Source organism: Carcharhinus amblyrhynchos, chromosome 2, assembly GCF_965287045.1.
Source record: "Carcharhinus amblyrhynchos chromosome 2, sCarAmb.v2.hapA, whole genome shotgun sequence".
In the NCBI taxonomy this organism is placed as follows: domain Eukaryota; kingdom Metazoa; phylum Chordata; class Chondrichthyes; order Carcharhiniformes; family Carcharhinidae; genus Carcharhinus; species Carcharhinus amblyrhynchos.
Window position 1 is genome coordinate 97,798,079 of NC_137325.1, and position 20,794 is coordinate 97,818,872.

The window sequence follows — 20,794 nt, forward strand, 5'->3', positions numbered from 1 at the left end:
GACATCTGGACTATTTCCACTTCATCCCCATTGACAAACACAGGAGCATGTTCACTATGCTTCCTGAAGTCGGTGATCATCACCTTTGTTTTACTGACATTGAGGAAAATTGCCACTGCACCAGTTCACCAAATTCTCTAGCTCTTTCCTGTACTGTCTCATCATTGTTTGAGATCTGATCCACTACAGTGGTGTCATCTGCAAACTTGAAGATTGAATCAGAGGGGAATGTGACCACACAGTCATAGATGTGTAAGGAGTACAATGAGGGGCTGAAAAAAGACAAGTTTGTAGAGTTTGCAAGTTTCTTGAACCGGAAATGCCAAATTGATTACCTGAGTTTGCTTTCCTCACAAGATGTTTTTTGATGGGTTTTTGATAAGAGAGGGGATTAAGGGTTATGGGGAGAGGGCGGGAAAGTGGAACTGAGCCACGACAGATCAGCCATGATCTTATTGAATGGCAGGGCAGGCTCGAAGGGCTAGATGGCCTACTCCTGCTCCTATTTCTTATGTTCTTATGTTCTTATGTCCACTTTCATGATCCAGCCAATTCAATTAACTCAATGACACTTGCAGTTTTGTAACCTAGAGGGCTACAGATCACGTTTGAAGCTAGGATTAGACTGAATAGCTTTTCTTTAGCCAGCATGGACACAATGAGCTGAATGGTCGCTGGCCATTTTTGGCTTAGGAGGAAATTGGAGCACCCAGAGAAAATTCTGCGCAGACAGACACGGAAAGTATCAACTCCACACAGTGACTGAGGCCAAAATGGAACCTGTGTCCCTGACACAGAGGCAGCAGTATTAACCAATATGTCACTGTGCTGTCATCACATGATCTTTCAAATTCTTAACACCACTGACGTGCTTTAATGCAGGAGTGTGCGTTAAAATGTTCTACAGGATGCAGGCAGCTATAATGCTTGAGAAATTTGATAGTCCAATTCGGTGTAATGTGATTGGCTGGTTGCACCACTACTGACCTCAGTATCCACTCTGTACACTACTGGTTTGCTGGGAATGCAATGTGCTTAAGTATGAGCAACTCCAACACCACCATCTCAGAGACAAAAAGAGGGTGGATAATAAATTTGGATCTTACAATGAAGCGCACATTCCATGAATAAATAAAAAATTCTAATGAATGTGTTGCAACAACTTAGCAACATGTCGCTCTCTAGGTAAGGGCAGGAACAGTAGTGTGGTATGAAAACAATAATTTCCAAGTTCTCTATTATCACAGTAAATATACTAGAATTTGCTACTTAACACTAGTGTGGGAAACAGTTCCAATAGGCCCATTACTTTATCTGGATAACTAGGGAAGGTAATAAATTTAGCCTCGACATGAACCACAATTTGAAACCAAACGTAAAAAAGGATGCAATATAGCAACTTGCCAAGCATAATTCAACAGTGCCTACCTTCCAAAGCCTCTATTACTGAGTAGATCAAAGTAGTAATAACAAATTATTTCTTCCATTTTATGCACGACCATGGTTTGAATGTACATCACATGTAGTTCATGCATCAAACCACAATACCGGAATTCCATACCTATTACCAGCATCATCACAAAAAAAGACCGCAGGGTCAGAGCAACCTTAGGGTACTAAGGTAGGGTAGCTAATACAGCTTTGTTAGTGTCACCTACATCTCAAGAAGAAATTGTTTTAAAAAGAAAACAAGAATTAACATGATCCAGAGACTGTGTAGTTGGGAAGAAAATCTAGATGAACTGACGTACAGGTCCCAAACATACAAGAGCACTATTAAATTACTAAAATAAAGTAATAGCATATTTGCTTGAAATCAAATCAGAAATCACTATAATGAAGGAAAAAAGCTTTCTCTTAGAGATTATACAAGTGATTTTGATTTATGGAAGGAAAGAAATGGATGATTCAGGCCAGTGAGGAGGTGAATCAAAAAATAAAGACAGTTTGGAAATTTAAAGATAGACAATACCTCCTTCATTCCCATCCACCAACATCTATATATACTATAGATCAACAGTCCCCACATAATTTTGCGATTCTCAGTTTTTTAAAAAGTCTTTATGGATTAGTTGCTTACCTTTTCCACAGTATCAAGAGGTGAAGATGGAGTTTGCTGGGCATCACATTCCCTCTGCACAAACACAGTTCCTGGGTTAATCATTTCAGGGTATGGGGAGTTTACGTATGTTCCTGTAGTAGGCTAATTATGTGGAAAAGTTAGATAAATTTTAGTTCTTTGCACTGAAGCATTCTTACAATATAAACAAAGGAATAAAGTAACGAGTGATAAAGTAGGAGTTGCTAAATGACAAATTAAGTTCACAGCCAATAATAGGCCTAATGCAAGTATGCCCTATTTCTAAATTAAACTACCAAGTCTAATAATGGGCATGAAAACAGGAAAAGAAACAAAACTGCAACTAGGATGCTCATCTATAATGTGAGACCCGAGAAATCTCTGGAAAGCCCAAGAAAAATCAAGACTACCTGGTCAAATTGTCAATTCCTTCCTCTCCACCACCAAATATCACCTTATTTTCGATCATCTTCAGTTCTGAAGGCCCATCCAGAATTGAAACATTAACTCTATTCTCTTTCTACAGATGCTGTCAGACCTGCTGAGATTTTCCAGCATTTTTTGTTTTTGCTCCCCAATCCAAAATTTGTTAAGAGGCAATGCAACAACCAAGTTCAACTTGTTTTCTAAAGTGACGACAGTTGTAGCCTTAGTTCTTGATTGTATGCCGATTAAAATAGCATCCATAATAAGCAGATTTCACACTAATGAAGATTTTGCAACCAAATATTAATGGAATGTTTTTTTATGAAAAAACATTTCCCCATCATTTAATAACCGACAGTACTGCACAAATGTAACTAAAATTCATCTCCTAAAAAGGTGTGGCATGCAATAATCTAGAGTTATTAAACACAATTCTGGAGGAATTTTATAATAGCAATCAGTTTATTTGTATTTGACTTTTTTATACGAATTCATCCACAAAGAACTAACAACCATGCAAATTTTCATAACTCATGTCACTATGCAACCCATTAATAACTTCTGAAATAAGGGGACCAATAAAAAATCTTAATTGACTTCCTTGTTTAGAACTGAGATATATATTAAAGTGTTTATTGGATAATCCCTGTTCTTAAACTAGCATTTGATTATCAACTCAGCTATTTATTAAAAGGCAGACATACATGAAAGAAAAACTTCCAAATGTGAATAAGCATGTCTTTATTGATATTTAACTGACTTATCAGTTACCATCACCTGAGGCATCATCCATCTCCACTGACCTCCTGGTGGCCATTGTGTTGCTGCCTGTAATTATCACCAAAATAAAAAATTGAAAGTTACTTACTTTTAGATACAATCTTTCTATGTACAGTCAGGTGCAATGTGCCATAATTTGCCTAAATATTGGTAAACAGCCAAATGCATCAAAAGGTTCCACAGTTTTGCTCTGATCCTACCTTTCCCACCCTAAGAACATAACTCTTAAATATGAAAACTTCTATGATAAGCCATGACAGTCCCAATGGATCCTCATCAATGGAATATTCAATTATGACTGCCCAGCTGGTTCAGTACACTGCATTTATCACAGCATTTAATACAAAAAAATCAAAGATTACAAGTAAACAACAATCATAATTGCAATCATTTAATACCAAGTACAAATTTGAAGAACAAATTCAAAATCCGAGATACTAAAGGTTTTGAATACAATGAGGACAAGATGCACGTTAGCAAGAAGTCACAAAGCAGATGCAATTTTCTATGAATAAATTGAAGGCAATATCATTTTGGAAACTTCCTGAAAAACATGAAAGAAGAGAAGCAAAACACACATCTGTGAAAATTTACTAATTATTTGAAGCAGAGAAAGATTCAAAGGCAATGAAGGAGGGACAACAAAAAGGTGTTAACATTTAAATTGCTGCAAGAAGATCAGATCAAAGCAAATGGCCTCCTGTGAAGAAATACCTCCTATTGCAAATCCAAAATTTTAATTATGTAATGAACAGTTTCCTTTTATTAACCCAAAACAGCTTTGGACATATTCTCAGCAGAAAAGGGAAGAAAAATATGTTTTCCACTTTATCTTTAATTTACAGAATGGTGACCTCCTTTGGTATGTAGGGAAGCTATTCGGCCCTCAGGCCTGCACCAACAACAATCCCACCCAGGCCCTATCCCCACAACCCCACATATTTACCTTGTTAATCCTCTGACAGTAAGGGGCAATTTAGCATGGCCAATCAACCTAACCTGCATATCTTTGGAGTGTGGGAGGCAATCAGCACACCCGGAGCAAACCCTCACAAACATGGGGAGAACGTGCAAACTCCACCACCTGAAGCTGGAATTGAACCCAGGTACCTGACGCTTTAAGGCAGCAGTGTGCTAACCAGCATAAACTAATTCTATTACTACATAACTGGTCTAATTGGAATTTAAAATTTGGTTAGAACAAACACAGCAAATCTGCTCACATTCTTAATGACTGATTAAATCATTTTAAAAAAATGAAATCAACTTTCCGCTTTTCTATGCAAATCAAATACTGGCAATGGTCAGAACTGACTAAATCTTCAACCAAATCAATTTAACTGAATTTGTGCCAAATTACGTCTAATTCCTTGTTGAAGGTTTGTATTATTAGAAACTCCATGCATTAAGTGTAATTTATATTTGAGTTAGACAATAATGAAATTAAATTGCACAATGTTAAACTTCACCTGATAATTATATGCAGGATGTGGATATCCCATTTGCACTTGTGGTAACGCCATAGTAGGAGGACTGGGATATGAATAAGTCTGCAAAATAGAAATAAATCTATACACGTAGAAGATTTGATTCAAAATTCAACAATTTAAAAGAAATAAATGTTTACATAGTACCCTTAACATATTAAAACGGCCCAAGGCACTTCACAGGACAGTGAAGAGAATTATTTCCTACTGCATCTTGATCTTGCTCAATTGGGCCAGTGGGCTGAAGAATGGCAGATGGAGTTTAATTTAGATAAATGCAAGGTGATGCATTTTGGTAGACTGAACCAGGGCACGACTTTCAGTTAATGGTAGGGGCATTGAGGAAAGTTACAGAACAAAGATGTAGGTGTACATGTTCATAGCTCCTTGAAAGTGGAGTCATAGGTAGATAGAGGCATTCAGTATGTTTGGTTTCATTGATCAGAACACTGAATACAGGGGTTGGGATGTCTTGAAGTTGTACAAGATATTGGTAAGGCCACATTTGGAATACTATGTACAGTTCTAATCACCCTATTATAGAAAGGATATTATTAAACTAGAAAGAGTGCAGAAGAGATTTACTGGGATGCTACTGGGACTTGATAGTTTGCGTTATAAGAGAGGCTTGATTGACTGGGAGTTTTTCCTCTGGAGCGTAGAAGGCTGAGGGGTGGTCTTATAGAGGTCTATAAAATAATGAGGAGCAGAGATCAGCCAGATAGTCAATATCTTTTCTCAAAGATAGGAGAATCTAAAACTAGCGGGCATAGGTTTAAGGTGAGAGGGGAGAGATACAAAAGTGTCCAGAGGGGCAATTTTTTCACAGAGGGTGATGAGCGTCCGGAACAAATTGCCTGAGATAGCAGAGGCAGGTACAATTTTATCTTTTAAAAAGCATTTACAGTTACATGGGTAAGATGGGTATAGAGGGGCATGGGCTAAATTGCAGGCAATTGGGATTAGCTTACAGGTTTAAATAAAAAAGGGCAGCATGGACAAGTTGGGCCAAAGGGCCTGTTTCCATGCTGTAAACCTCTATGACTGAGTAGATACTGAGACATGTAAACAATTTGAGGTAAGATAATCAAAAGCTTGGGCAAAGAGATACATTTTAAGAAGTGTCTTATAGGAGGAAATAGAGGTACAGATGCAGTGGTAGACAGAGAAAATTGCAAAGCTTGAGGCCCAGGTATGGATAATACAGCAAATATGATTGGGGAGGCACAAGAGGCCAGAAGAGGATCATATCCATTTTGTGAGTTTAAAAGTTTATTAGTGTCACAAGTAGGCTTACATTGACACTGGTATGAAGTTACTGTGGCAATCCCCTAGTGCCACACTCTGGCGCCTGTTCAGGTACAGTGAGGGAGAATTTAGCATGGCCAATGCACCTAACCAGCATACCTTTCAGACTGTGGGAGGGAACCGGAGCACCCGGAGGAAATCCACCAAGACAGAGTGACTCAAGCCAGAAATCAAATCTGGGTGCGTTGTGGGATTAGAAATGAGACTTAGGAAGGATCACAGTTCTAAAGAAAAGCTATCTGAATACAAAACTATTTTTTGCATCGAGTCTTCACAGCAATTTGTGCAACGGTTCAGAAGTTGTCTGACAGCATGATTCCTCAACTTCTTCTGTTGATAAACATTCCACTTAGGAATTGGATTCTAAAGATTTGTCTTATGGCCATGCAAGAGGAGGAAAAAAAAGCTAGTCCCACTTTGCACGATCATTAATATTTAAAATTGTTTTGAACCTAAAAATAGTCACAGAAAGCAAAACATCACACATGCTGGAAACCTGGAAAATAAAGTAGTACTGGACAAACATTCAGCAGGTGCAGTACATACACTATCAATTCAATAATAGTGCACATTGACTCAGTGGTACCAAAATCAGTAATTAAACATCAAAATAAGCATTTGACCTTCATTATATTTAACCTTTTAATACGTTAAACAATTTAAAATATCAACAAGAAAGCCAAACGGCACACCTAGGATCAAGTTTGGAGGAAAAGAAGAATGATGGAGAACAAGAGGTGGCCAGAGTGACTATGCTGGCTCCTGCAGTCCTGCCCTTTCCTCACAGCCCTGCAAATTTCTCTTTCAAGTATGTATCCAATTCTCTTTTGAAACAGACTACTGAATCAATTTCCACCATCTTTACCAATCTAGGAGGATAAGGACAGCAGACATATTGGATCACCATCACATGCAAGTTCCCTTCAAAGCCACATACCATCTTGACTTGGAAATATATCACTTTTTTCACTATGGCTGGGTCACAATCCTAGAACTCCCTTCCTAAGAGCATTGTGGGTGTACTTGTACCAAATGGACTGCAGCAGCTCATGTAGGCAACTCACTACTATTCTTTAGGATAACAAATGCTGCTCAGACCTGTGATATCCACATCCTGTGAAAAATCCCTCTTCAAGGCCACAACATCCTTCTGAGGGTTTGCTGCTCAACATGGGCCATCAGGCTGGGTGGGTGTGTCTTAAATTTATAAGCATCTTCGTTAACAGTCTGTATAGTTGGTGGAAAATGGAGGCCAAACAATGGATCCCCCTGCATTTGTTTCAAGGATTGTCTGAATCTTTCAGCTAATCCGTCGGTTGACAGATAAGGTGCAATTTTAAATACTGAATACCATTTACTTTGAGATAATCCACAAACCTGTGAAGTAAATGGTGAATGATTATCAGTAATAATCTGTTCTGGTTCATCAAATCATGTAAGTTTTTCAATGGTTTATTCAGTTGTAATAGATCATGATAAATGGACCAGCAAAATCTACATGCAATCATTGCCATGGCATTTAAGGCACTCCCAAGGGTGTAAACTAGACAATGACGGTGTATTTCTTATTTGTGCACAGGACTGATTGTATCCCAGTTCTTCAATCTGAGCACCCAGACACAACCACCAAAACTAACTGTGTGCTAATCTCTTCACATGGACAATGCCAAGGTGTCCTTCGTGTAGCTGTTCAAGAATTCTTCCACACGCAGACTAGGAGGAACGATCATTGATTTCCCCCACAAAAGATACCTTACCCACGTTGGACAGTCAGCTCAAGCTTTCTTGACATACACTGTTTCAAATCAGGATGCACATGATGCATTCCAGTCATGATGCCTTTCAATATCATATTCAGCACATCACCCAATCATAGGATCTTTTCTGGTATGATCTGAACTTGAGAAGCTGTCACAGGCAAAGATCCACCAGCAAAAAATAAAGAATATTAGCAAAACGAGTTGATGGCATCCACTCAGTAGGTAAAGGCAAGCGGCACTCTGATGGTAAGTGACCATATTTGCGATTGGCAAACATCAAATATACAGCGCAAAATTGTTAAAAATGTGAAATGATCACCACATAAATAATGAAACTATTGTACGCCAAAATTATACTCAATGTTTCTTCTTTCCCTAGCTGCACCAACTTGTGAAGCTTCTTGAGCAGCCAGTTGCATTGGCTGCTTTCTTGGCATGTTCAGTCAGCAATCTGATTTGGATTGCCTCATGTTGGATGTCAAACGTTATGACAAACAGTATATTCTAATAACTCAAACTCTCAAAGTTGTACCAAACTAAGCAATGCTTTTGCTTCCACACGATTCATTTAGTGGAACCTGATCCTGGCTTTGGAAAACAGCAGCACTCTGGCACAGTGGTTCGCCTCACAGCACCGGGGACCAGGTTCAATTCCTGGCTTGGGTCACCGTTTGTGCAGAGTCTACATATTCTCCCCATGTCAGCGTGGATTTCCTCCAGATGCTCCGATTTCCTCCCACAGTCCAAAAGATGCGCTGGTTAGGTACGTTGGCCATGATAAATTCTCCCTCTGCATAGCCGAACAGGCACCCGAGTGTGGTGACTAAGGGATTTTCACAGTAACTTAATGGCAGGTTTATGTAAGCCTACTTATGACACTAATGAACAAATTGGCTCTTCAACGATCTTCGTCAAGTCATCATAAGTTTTAGTTCTTGGCTTTGTTGATGAACCAATTTCCACAATAAATTTAAAGGTTTCACTTATTGTACTGAGAAAAGCTGGCATGAGCAACTAGTTTATTTGCTTCTAAAATGTACTGAAAACACTCTGCATAGTAATTCCATGATTCATTTTCTTGATTGAAACTCATGGATGCGAATTGTCCCACCATGCAAAATGTGTTCAGTTTTTTTTATTTTACAGTCTCCCTAGTACTCCCTTTATGACTCTGGAGACCGCTGACTTAACTGTTTTCAAACAGCTCCTGCCATACAGCAATGTATTTGTCTTTTCAGAATCTCATGTTTGTTTGGAAAAACCCACTCTTTAAAACTACAATCCGTTTTTGCTTACTTGGTCTTCCTGGCACTGGCGCCTGATCCTTTCATCCTGTTGTTCCTTTTACCATAGCCTTCTAATATTTGAAGTGAGAGGATCTACAATGTTTTTTTCTTGATGTTGTCGATGAAGTAACAGCCTAACTTGCCGCAAATTTTCTTTTTATAAACTTATGTTCAGCGTTGTGGATTTTAAACAAAAAAGTGGTCTGCACACGTAGATTCAAATTAACAAGGAGATTTATTTCAGGAGCTCTTACCTGTACAGAGTACAAACCAATTAAAAGCAAGATGTGAAACATCCTAATGACCACACCATCAAATAGGTGAACTGCTCTTAAATGAACCATTCAATTACTTAAATATATAACAAGAGGTCAGTTAGCTCAATTCCAGGCCATCACTGCAGGAGTTCCTCAGAATGGTGTCCCAGGCCGAGCTATATTCTGTTGATTCAATAACTATCCCTCTATTATAACGTTAGAAGTGTGAATGTTTGCTGATGGTTGTACAATACTCACCATCATTCGTGACTTTTCATTTGTTTATCCCCAGATATTGCAGCAGTTCATGCTTACATAAAAAGCAGGACCTGAACAACATTCAGGCTTTGGCTGACAAGTGACAAACATTCATCCACACAGTGCCAGGCAATGATTATCTCCAACAGAGAGAATCTAACTGGTGCCCTTTGACATACAATGGCATCACCATCACTGAATCTGCCACTATTAACATCCTGGAGGTAACCAGTGACCAGAAACTGAACTGGACAAGCCATATAAATAGTGGCTACAAAAGGTCAGTGCTGGGAATTCTGCAGCAAGCAAATCACCTCCCGACTCTGATGTATCTGCCTGGATGAGCGCAGCTCCAACAACACTCAAACACCATCCAGGATATATCAGCCTGTTTGATTGATACCCTATCCATCAACCTCAACATTCACTCCCTTCAACAAAAGCAGCGGCAACAACATCCATAAAAGGTACAAATCAGGAGTGCGATGGAATTACCACTTGTCTGAATGAGTGCAGCTCCCATTATACGAGCAGCATGGCATAGAGAACAAAGCAGCCTGTTTGATTGGCACTCTTACCACCTTCAACACTGATTCCCTTCAGCATAGATACAGCAGTGTGCATCATCTACAAATGCACTGCAGTATCTCATTGACATCTTCAACAGCACCTTTCAAGCCCATGACCTCTACAGCCTCTAAGGGAATAAGACACATGGGTACACCATCATTCCTTCTCTGTTGGTGTTAAAATCATGGAATATAATGCTGTGGGTGTTCCTACACCACATGTACTGCAGTAGTTCAAGGCGGCAAATTCACCACCTGCTCAAGGACAATTAGAGAATGGCAGTAAACATTGGACTAGCCAGCAACACCCAATCCAGTGAAAGAATTTTAATAGTAACATCTTTCCTGTTTATAACACTTGAATTACAACAGCATCTCAAACAAAGGCACCAGAGAGGATTCTTTGGCATGTTTGCGAAACAGGAGTCCATCCTGGATGTTTCACTCCTTTGTCACCAGAACTTAGAACTTCCAACCAATATCTATCTACAGTTGCTAAGTACTTAATATGGAGATAAAAGCTATACGCAATAAAAATGGCTCTCAATTTAACTTACCTGTACATACTGAAGAGCTGACCCAGGAAATCCAGGTGATTGAAAGTAGGCATCTGTGTTCTGGCACACACAAGGAGTTGGTGATGTTATTAGGGGAGCAGGTCTTGCCTGAACCAAATGAATTGGATCTGGATAATAGAGTACAAAAAATATTAAATATCAAACATATAAAAATCCATCAAGGAAAACTCATCCAAGTGAAGCAACATATTACGTTGATTCACCCATAAATAATATTATGAGGCATGCATATATGCAGGAGAATTTCTGCCAAATTCACCTAGCATTTGGCTTTCTTACCTTCCAAACTGGGAATTTACATCTCAAGATATAAGAACATAAGAAATAGGAGCAGGAGTAGGCCATCTAGCCCTTCGAGCCTGCCCCGCCATTCAATAAGATCATGGCTGATCTGTCGTGGCTCAGTTCCACTTTCCCGCCCTCTCCCCATAACCCTTAATCCCCTCTCTTATCAAAAACCCATCAACCCACGTCTTAAAAATATTTAGCGAGGCAGCCTCCACCACTTCAACGGGCAGAGAATTCCAGAGATTCACCACCCTTTGAGTGAAGAAGTTCCTCCTCAACTCCATTCTAAACCGCACCCCTCCTTTATCTTGAGGCTGTGCCCCCTAGTCCTACTGTCTTTTTTGAGCGGGAAGAGTCTCTCCACCTCTATCCTATCCATCCCATTCATCATCTTATACGTCTCAATGAGATCTCCCCTCATTCTTCTAAACTCTAACGAGTACAAGCCTAGTTTATTCAGCCTCTCCTCATAGCTCAACCCCCTCAACTCCGGTATCAGCCTAGTAAACCTCCTCTGCACTCCCTCCAAGGCCAAAATATCTTTGCGCAGGTGCGGCGCCCAAAACTGCACACAGTGCTCCAGCTGCGGCCTCACCAATGCCCTATACAGCTGCAGCAAGACCTCTCTACTTTTATATTCAATCCCCCTCGCTATGAAGGCCAGCATCCCATTCGTCTTCCTGACCACCTGCTGCACCTGCAAGCTGGGTTTTTGCGACTCATGCACAAGGACCCCGAGGTCCCTCTGCACCGTCGCCTGCTGCAGTTTTTTGCCACATAAGTAATAGTCCTTCCTACCATTCTTCCTACCAAAGTGGACCACCTCACACTTGCCAACATTAAATTCCATGTGCCATTTCCTGGCCCATTCGCCCAGCCTATCTAGATCCTTCTGCAGACTCTCCACACCCTCCGCACAATTTGCCATTCCCCCAATCTTGGTGTCATCAGCAAATTTCGACACCCTACACTCGGTTCCCTCCTCCATATCATCTATATAAATGGTAAAAAGCTAAGGCCCCAGCACTGACCCCTGGGGCACTCCACTAGTCACCATCCGCCAATCCGAATAGCACCCGTTGACCCCCACTCTCTGCCTCCTATTTGACAGCCAATCCTCTATCCACGCTAACACCCTACCCCCAACTCCATGTCCCCCGACCTTCTGCAATAACCTCTTGAGGTACTTTGTCAAACGCCTTCTGAAAATCCAGAAAGACCACATCCACCGGCTCTCCTCTATCCACCTCCCTAGACACATCCTCATAGAACTCCAGTAAATTTGTCAGATACTTTCTTATAGCTTGTTTACTGGTTTAAGAAACAAATTTATATATTGTATATCACCTTCTGCATCTTCAGGACATCAAAAAGGTCCATCACAGTCTACAGCATACATTTGAAATAGTTATACTCTGATTGTCACTTTTGTTTATGCAATCAATTCACACAGCAACATGCTGCTAACAATGAGGTATGTCAAGTTGCATTTGTTTTCGGTTTGTTGATCAATAGATGAAACATTAGACAGGACACTGCAAAACTCGACTCTGAACAGCTTTAAAGGATCTTTCACCCGAAGTAACAGGGCCTCAGATTAATATTGGAAAGAAGTGTCATAACACAAGAATAATATCTCATCGCGAAAACAGGATCTAGTTTTGCGCATTCTCCATTGAGCAATAAATCAATGAATGCTGGCCTGGCCAATAACAGCCACATCCCGTAAATGAATATAACAGTGCTGGAAATTAATATTTGCACCTTAGCCTGAAGCCTTCCAGTCCACAAAAGACTTCTGATAGTTGTGCATATGAAAACAGAAATATTTAAAAGTTCAAAGTAATTCAAGAATTTAGAACAGAATTTTTAATTAGAAGTTGCTTGTTCAGGCATACTCAAAGCAAAAATGGCACAACTCTGTTGATCAAATTCCACTAAGCCAACTGGGGAACTTTATTCCAGATTTATTTAAGAATAACTAGGAGCCATAATGCTAACCAAGAAACTACAGGATTCTCAAAAAATTCATCTGATTTACCTATCTTTAGGGAAGGTAATGCCATCCTCGCCCTATGGGTTTTATGTGACTCCAGATCCACAGCAATGTGTTGACCTTAAAACAGCTCTTTGAAATGGCTTAGCATTTCTATCAAATCACTACAAAAATCAGGCAGACCATTTGCTTTTATGCGAGGCATCAGACAAAGACATTTTGCCCAGACAACTCTGCAAAGTGTCAGGCATGTGCCAAAATTGGAAGCACCAGTCAACTAATAGTTTGACAATTATGCTTACAAATTATACATTCAGCCACTGTCCCAGGCACCATCACCTACCACGTTTATTTTCTATCCACTAACCAACAGGATGAACCCAGAAGCAGTGGCAGTCACATGTATAAAAAGGAAGAGGCTGGCTAAGATGAACGTTGGACCCTTAGAGGATGAGAGGGGGACTTAGTGGTAGGGGATGGGGAAATGGCTGAGGTCTTGAATAACTTTTTTGTTTTGGTCTTCACGGAGGAGGACATGAATAATTTGCCAGGTGTTAGCGACGGAAAAGTGGTAGGACTGGAGGGTCCCGATGACATTATTGTTACTAGAGAGGCGGTGCTCAACAGACTGGAGGGACTGATTGTGGACAAGTCCCCAGGACCGGATGGAATGCATCTGAGGGTTCTGAAAGAAATGGCGGAGGTGATAGTGGATGCCTTGGTGGTTATTTTCCAGACGTCGCTGGATTCCGGGGAAGTGCCGGAAGATTGGAAAACGGCTAATGTTACGCCATTGTTTAAGAAGGGTGGCAGGCAAAAGGCAGGGAATTATAGGCCGGTTAGTTTAATGTCTGTTGTAGTTAAAATGTTAGAATCCGTCATCAAGGAGGAAATAGCGAGGCATCTTGAGGCGAACTGCTTGATAGAGCAGATGCAGCACGGTTTCGTTAAGGGGAAGTCATGTCTGACAAATTTATTGGAGTTCTGTGAGGATGTGTCTAGGGCGGTGGATAGAGGAGAGACGGTGGATGTGGTCTTTCTGGATTTTCAGAAGGCGTTTGACAAGGTACCTCACAACAGGTTATTGCAGAAGGTAAGGGGACATGGAGTTGGGGGTAGGGTGTTAGCATGGATAGAGGATTGGTTGTGAAATAGAAGGCAGAGAGTGGGGGTCATTGGGTGCTATTCAGATTGGCGGTTGGTGACTAGTGGAGTGCCCCAGCGGTCGGTGCTGGGGCCTCAGCTATTTACCATTTATACAGATGATCTAGAGGAGGGAACCGAGTGTATGGTGTCGAAATTTGCTGATGACACCAAGATTGGTGGAACGGCAAATTGCGCAGAGGGTGTGGAGAGTCTGCAGAAGGATCTAGATAGGCTGGGCGAATGGGCCAGGAAATGGCAAATGGAATTTAATGTTGGCAAGTGCAAGGTGGTCCACTTTGGTAGGAAGAATGGTAGGAAGGACTATTACTTACGTGGAGAAAAACTGCAGCAGGCGACGGTGCAGAGGGACCTCGGGGTCCTTGTGCATGAGTCGCAAAAACCCAGCCTGAAGGTGCAGCAGGTGGTCAGGAGGGCAAATGGGATGCTAGCCTTCACAGCGAGGGGGATTGAATATAAAAGTAGGGAGGTCTTGCTGCAGCTGTATAGGGCATTGGTGAGGCCGCAGCTGGAGTACTGTGTGCAGTTTTGGGCACCGCACTTACGCAAGGATATTTTGGCCTTGGAGGGAGTGCAGAGGAGGTTTACTAGGCTGATACCGGAGTTGAGGGGGTTGAGCTATGAGGAGAGGCTGAATAAACTAGGCTTGTACTCGTTAGAGTTTAGAAGAATGAGGGGAGATCTCATTGAGACGCATATGATGATGAATGGGATGGATAGGATAGAGGTGGAGAGACTCTTCCCGCTCAAAAAAGACAGTAGGACTAGGGGGCACAGCCTCAAGGTAAGGGGGGGGGGGGGGGGGGGTGGTTTAGAATGGAGTTGAGGAGGAACTTCTTCACTCAAAGGGTGGTGAATCTCTGGAATTCTCTGCCCGTTGAAGTGGTGGAGGCTGCCTCGCTAAATATTTTTAAGACGCGGGTTGATGGGTTTTTGATAAGCAAGGGGATTAAGGGTTATGGGGAGAGGGCGGGAATGTGGAACTGAGCTACGACAGATCAGCCATGATCTTATTGAATGGCGGGGCAGGCTCGAAGGGCTAGATGGCCTACTCCTGTTCCTATTTCTTATGTTCTTATAATCAGGGGAGAGTGACCCCTGGATTGACTCCAGCGCCAAAAGTCTCAATATCAGGTCAAATATGAGAAAGAAGCTTCTTGCTGACTACAACTGAATACACTTTCTCAAGAACAATGTGAAAAGAATATCTAAAGGCAGCAAGGGCACAGAACGAAGTCCATAACTAAATGGTTTGGTAGCACAACTACTGACTAAGTACTGAAGGCCATGTTTGCCAAACTTGCCGTGTCAGCATCCTCACCAATTTACCTATCACAGATGCTTCAGGTAGGCCACATCAATGCATAATCATGTTCTGGAAACAATCTCACCTTCACACCAAGGACATTCTCCATCATCCTGTGTGGTACTAGGTGTTAAATGGGAGAGACAGAACAGACGGAGCGGCTCAAATCTGGAAACCAATGGAGTTGTTTGGGAGCATCAGCAGCACTGTAGACCACCACAATCTGTAACCTCATTGCTTGGTCTCTCATTCTACAATTACCAACCTAAGTGATCAAAGAGGACCGTAGGAGAGTATGCCAGTAGCAACACTAGCCATACCTAAAAATGAATGCCAACCAGTGAAGACAGATTCTTGGCAAGCAAAAGGGTGATGGTGGGATATAAATTTGAGGTTACTATCAGATCAGTCATGATCTTATTAAATGGCAGAGTAGGCTAGAGTGGCCATTTGCACGTATGTAGTACATGCGTGCTAAACAGCAAGCTGCAGTCAAAGCCAAGTGATGAAACAACTCACAAAATTAGATCAAATTCCTGCATATCCAGTTCCGACTGAGGAGGAAAATTTAACTCATAGGAGAAGGATCCACAAATAACTCCACTGTCAATGAGGGCAGAGCCCAGCACACGAGTACAAAAAAAACAACTGCAGAATTTTCAACTATACTCCTTATTCACCTGTGACTGTGTGGCCCAGTTCTCCTCCAACTTGATTTGGATCAGATCTCAAACAATGATGCGATAGAATGAGATAGAAAATCTGGTGAACTGGTGAGGCAACAATAATCTCTTGCCTCAATGTCAACAAAACGAAAGGAGATTGTCATTGACTTCAGGAAGCATAGTGGAGAACGTGCTCCATCTACATCAAGAGGGACGAAGTAGTAATGGTTGACAGCAACTTCAAGTTTTTACATGTCCAGATCATTAACAACCTGTTTTGGTCCCCACATGCCGACACTGTAGTTAAGAAAGCCCACCAACGCCTCTACTTTCTCAGAAGACTAAGGAAATTTGGCATACCAGCTACAACTCTCACCAACTTTTACAAATGCACCATAGAAAGCATTCCTTCTAATTGTATCACACCTGAGTATGGCTCCTGCTCTCTCCATGACTGCAAGGAACTACAAAAGATCTTGCAGGTAGCCCAATCCATAACACAAATCAGCCTCCCATCCACTGACCCTCTTTACACTTCTCACTGGCTCTGCAAAGCAGACAGCATAATCAAGGACCTAACTTACTCCAGACAAACTCTTTTCTACTTTCTTCCATTCGGAAAAAGATCTGAGGTCACATACCAACCGGCTCAAGAACAGCTTCTTGCCTGCTGCCAGACTTTTCAAAAGATCTACCTCACATTAAGTTGATCTTTCTCTACACCCTAGCTATGACTGTAACGCTACATTCTGGACTCTCTCGTTTCCTTCTCTATGAATGGTAGGCTTTGCCAGTATAGCACACAAGAAATAATACTTTTCACTATACTGACAGTGAACAATAATAAACCAAATCAAAACACAGGTGGCCGGTGATTTGATTATCTGTCCGATCTGTCAAATCAATTAGTTAGAAATGCACATATGAACTACGAGTTAAGCGACTAGAAAATTGTTTGTTAAATTGAAAATTAAAACCTAGAAGTCACAAAGGAAAAGTAAAATGATCACTTCAAGTATTTTTTTTTAAATTGGCTGTTTTACCTTTATTAAGTGAAATCTCAACATCCAAAATAAAGCTTTGTAAAAAAGTGAAGTCCTTGCGCAAATTTAAATAAAATTAATTTGTTCAGCTTCAAAATTTCCAGTTGCCTCAAACATTGCTCTTTTTCCTCTTCAGGGGTATATAGAGACATGCCCACGCAGATTTAACAGAAGAAGAGTCATCCAGAATTGAAACACTGACTGTTCTCTCTCCAGTGATGCTGTCACAGCTGCTGAAATTTTCTAGCATTTTGTTTTTAAGATTTAATTGTGTCAAATTTCCCAGCTGGCAATGAGGGATTTAGAAAGAAAGAAGATAGCATAATCCCGAAGGATTTGGAAGTTTCGTTTTCAAAGAGACTTTTAAAAACTGTATTCAGAAAACCATTATTTCACTCAGGAAAGACAGGTGAAGAAATCATGGGCGTACCAAATTGTGGAATCAGTTCTAACCCTCAAGTTTCGAGACTGTCATCACTGCCTCCACCTAGCTACAAGCCTTTATTTCCACTCAATTTAGTCAATAACCCAATTTCCAAACCAAACAAAAGCAGAATCATGAAACATGGTCAAGACAAGAGGCTTGCAGCATTGAATGCTACTCAATTTCATTGGCTCGAGTAGCATTTGTGGCACCTCAAGATTGTTAAGAAATCCATGCTCATCCCATTCCAAATTGTCCTCAAAATGTTGCTGGTGAGCTGCCTTCTTAAACTGCTGCAGTCCAATGTGGTCCATCCACTGTGCTGTTAGGGATTCCAGGATTTTTAACCAGTGACAGCAAAAGAAAAGCAATATATCTGAGTCAGAATGGCAAATAACTTGGAGGAGAACTTTGTAGGTGGTGATGTTCCTTGTCCTTATCCTTGAAGATGGTAATGATCATGGAAGGCACTGTTTAAGGAAACTTGGTGGCTTCCAGCACAGAATCTTGTACATGGTGCACATTGACACTTCTGTGCATCAGTGGTGGAAGGAGGGAATGTTTGTGGATGGGGAGCCAATCAAGCTGGCTGCTGTAATTTTAGATGGTGTCAAGCTACTTCAGTGTTGTTGGAGAAGCACTTATCCAGGCAAGTGGAGTATTCCATTACACTTCTGACTTGTGTCTTGTAATTTGGCTTTGAGAAGTCAGGAGTTGAATTATTTGCTACAGAATTTCCTGCCTCTGGCCTGCTCTTTCAGTCACATTAATTAAATGGCTATTCCATTTCAGTTTTTGCTCAATGGTAACCCTCAAGAAGTCGATAGTGGTAGATCATTAGACTGTGGAATTCTCTTTTCCCAGGCAGCTTAGAAACAAAGTCACTGAATATTTCAGTAAGTTTTAAGAGCTAAGGGAGTCAAAGGTATAGTGGATAGACAGGAAAATAGGGACCAAAATCAGGTCAGTCATGATCTTATCAAGTGGCGGAGCAGGCACAAGGTAGGAATAACTTGCTGCTGTACCCACTTCATTTGTATAATACTATTGAGCCAACTGTTTTAAATCTGGCTGTGACCAAATCATGACATTATTGTTGAAGAACAAACAACCTTTTATTGCAGCCACGATTACCAAAGAAAATCAGATTTGACCAGCTCTTGTAGAAAATTTGTACATTTTCTCATCATGGAAGAACAATCAAATAGCACTCCGAGGGAAAACCATTACACACAGGAACTTTTTAAAAAATATATAAAATACTTTTCTTAAAACAGGGAATGCAAAATAGCATCAGATTTAACCGTACTAATGCTGTAGGCACTAGCCCACTTTTATGGTACCTGCTGAAGCTAACATGTCGTTACTTTGTTACAGAATGCTTGAGATCAGCAGACTCCATTACAAGAGTTAGACAGAGAGAGAGCTACAGACCCTTGAAGACAGACAGTCAGGGGAAGATTTGGCAACAGAGCTGATAAATAAGATCACTGACTGAAACACCTTACCTTAATGAAGGGCTGTGTCAACTTTAATTCATTTAAACAAAAATGTAATTTATATAACTTAGCCACCTTTATAAACTAAAAAAAACTTACATGAATCTTGTTGCTTCCTGATTGCAGGTCCTATCTTCAATTTCTTCCCTTTGAAGTTGATTTGTGACTGTAAACACAAAAATCAACCAATGTATTCACTACAGTGTTGAACATACAATACATCAGAAATAATCAATTTTATTTTTCAAAATCATACTTCATTTACCTTCAATAAAGGTAGAACTGTACTAAAATGTTAGTATACAGTCAAATTTTAAGGTAGTTCCTAGTTAAAGCAAACCTTCGTGATTCTACAAAAATGAAACAAACTGTCCAAGATTTGGAAATAGTACAAGCATTACGGTAGTCACAAATTACTTGCAATTGTGTAGAAAACCCATTTCAAGGGCACAAAGACTTCAACCTTGTAATCTTGTAATTTACTACTATTATAGATGACAAGTTTTTTTACTAGCTCAGTGAATATAAAATACATATTCTTATTGTACAGTGGGACTCAACATATTTTGTATCAGACTAACAACAAATTATAAGTAGTCATATTTTAGCAAGCCTTTAGATAAAGGGTAACTTCGGCCATAAGTGCCAAGTGGACGACCCATCTCAATCTTGACATCATAGATGCCAGTCCACTCAATATGATTCACTCCACACTGATAAAGAAAAGGCTGAAGGCACTGGTTACAGCAAAGACTTTGGGACCTGACAACATTGTGGTAATAGTACAGAAAACTTGCCCACCAGAATTAGTCATGCCCCTAGCCACACTTTCAGTACAGCTATAAAATTGGCATCTACCTGCAACAAAAAAAATTTCCCAAGGCAAAAGTACATCTAATTCAGCCAAATACCATCCCATCAATCTACACTAAGTCACTAAAGTGATGCAAGGTGACATCATGGTAAGATCACGCAGCACTTACTGTGAGCAACGACTTGATCTGACCTGAGAGGGCAGAGCGCTGCAAGTTAAGGAGATAGGTTGCAACGGGAGAGAGGAGCAGAGAAACAGATGGCTAACGTAATGTCAACAATTTTTGAAGAGATGAAGAGCAGGAGAGGAGTCCAGGTAGAGCGAGAATACTAAAGGTGGGTGAAAGGATCTGTTAAACTGGGACGAGGGTGGGACACGACTCCTGACCTAAGTAGTAAGCACAGAGACAAAGGCAGTCAAAGAAGAGTTCAGCATCAAGTTGAGCCCAAATTTGTTGAGGTGTGGGCATCAGGGTAGGAAGCCAAGTCCTTTGCTAAGTACAACAACACATTCAGCCTTAACATGTGAAAGGAACAGAACATTTAAGGCATCAGATGAGAAAGAATGAAATGACACTGGGGACAAGGATGAGTCAATGCTGCTGGAGAGCGATATTGAGTGTGCATATGGTACAAAGCGTGGATCTTAAGGTGCAATGACAATTGCAGTCAAAGAAATGTTGCATGTCCTGGAGACACCTGTAATTCTGGGTAGGTTCAAAACACAAGCAGTGAAACGTGAGTTAGAATCCATGTGGGACAAGTTGGAGATGGTCAGTGAAGAAGGAAATATAGAATCTCTGCAGT

General features: G+C 40.8%; 1 protein-coding gene across 1 annotated transcript in view; it reads right to left on the minus strand.

Annotated features, from left to right (window-relative positions):
• The window catches only part of dazl (deleted in azoospermia-like), a 144,233-nt gene that overhangs the window by 33,424 nt on the left and 90,015 nt on the right, over positions 1-20,794 (minus strand). The window contains exons 5-9 of the mRNA XM_080214642.1: positions 19,274-19,340; positions 10,769-10,896; positions 4,756-4,836; positions 3,284-3,334; positions 2,081-2,203 (exon numbers count right to left, since the gene is read on the minus strand). Of these exons, the coding sequence (XP_080070768.1) occupies positions 2,081-2,203; positions 3,284-3,334; positions 4,756-4,836; positions 10,769-10,896; positions 19,274-19,340 (450 nt within the window). The remainder of the gene's footprint in view (positions 1-2,080; positions 2,204-3,283; positions 3,335-4,755; positions 4,837-10,768; positions 10,897-19,273; positions 19,341-20,794) is intronic.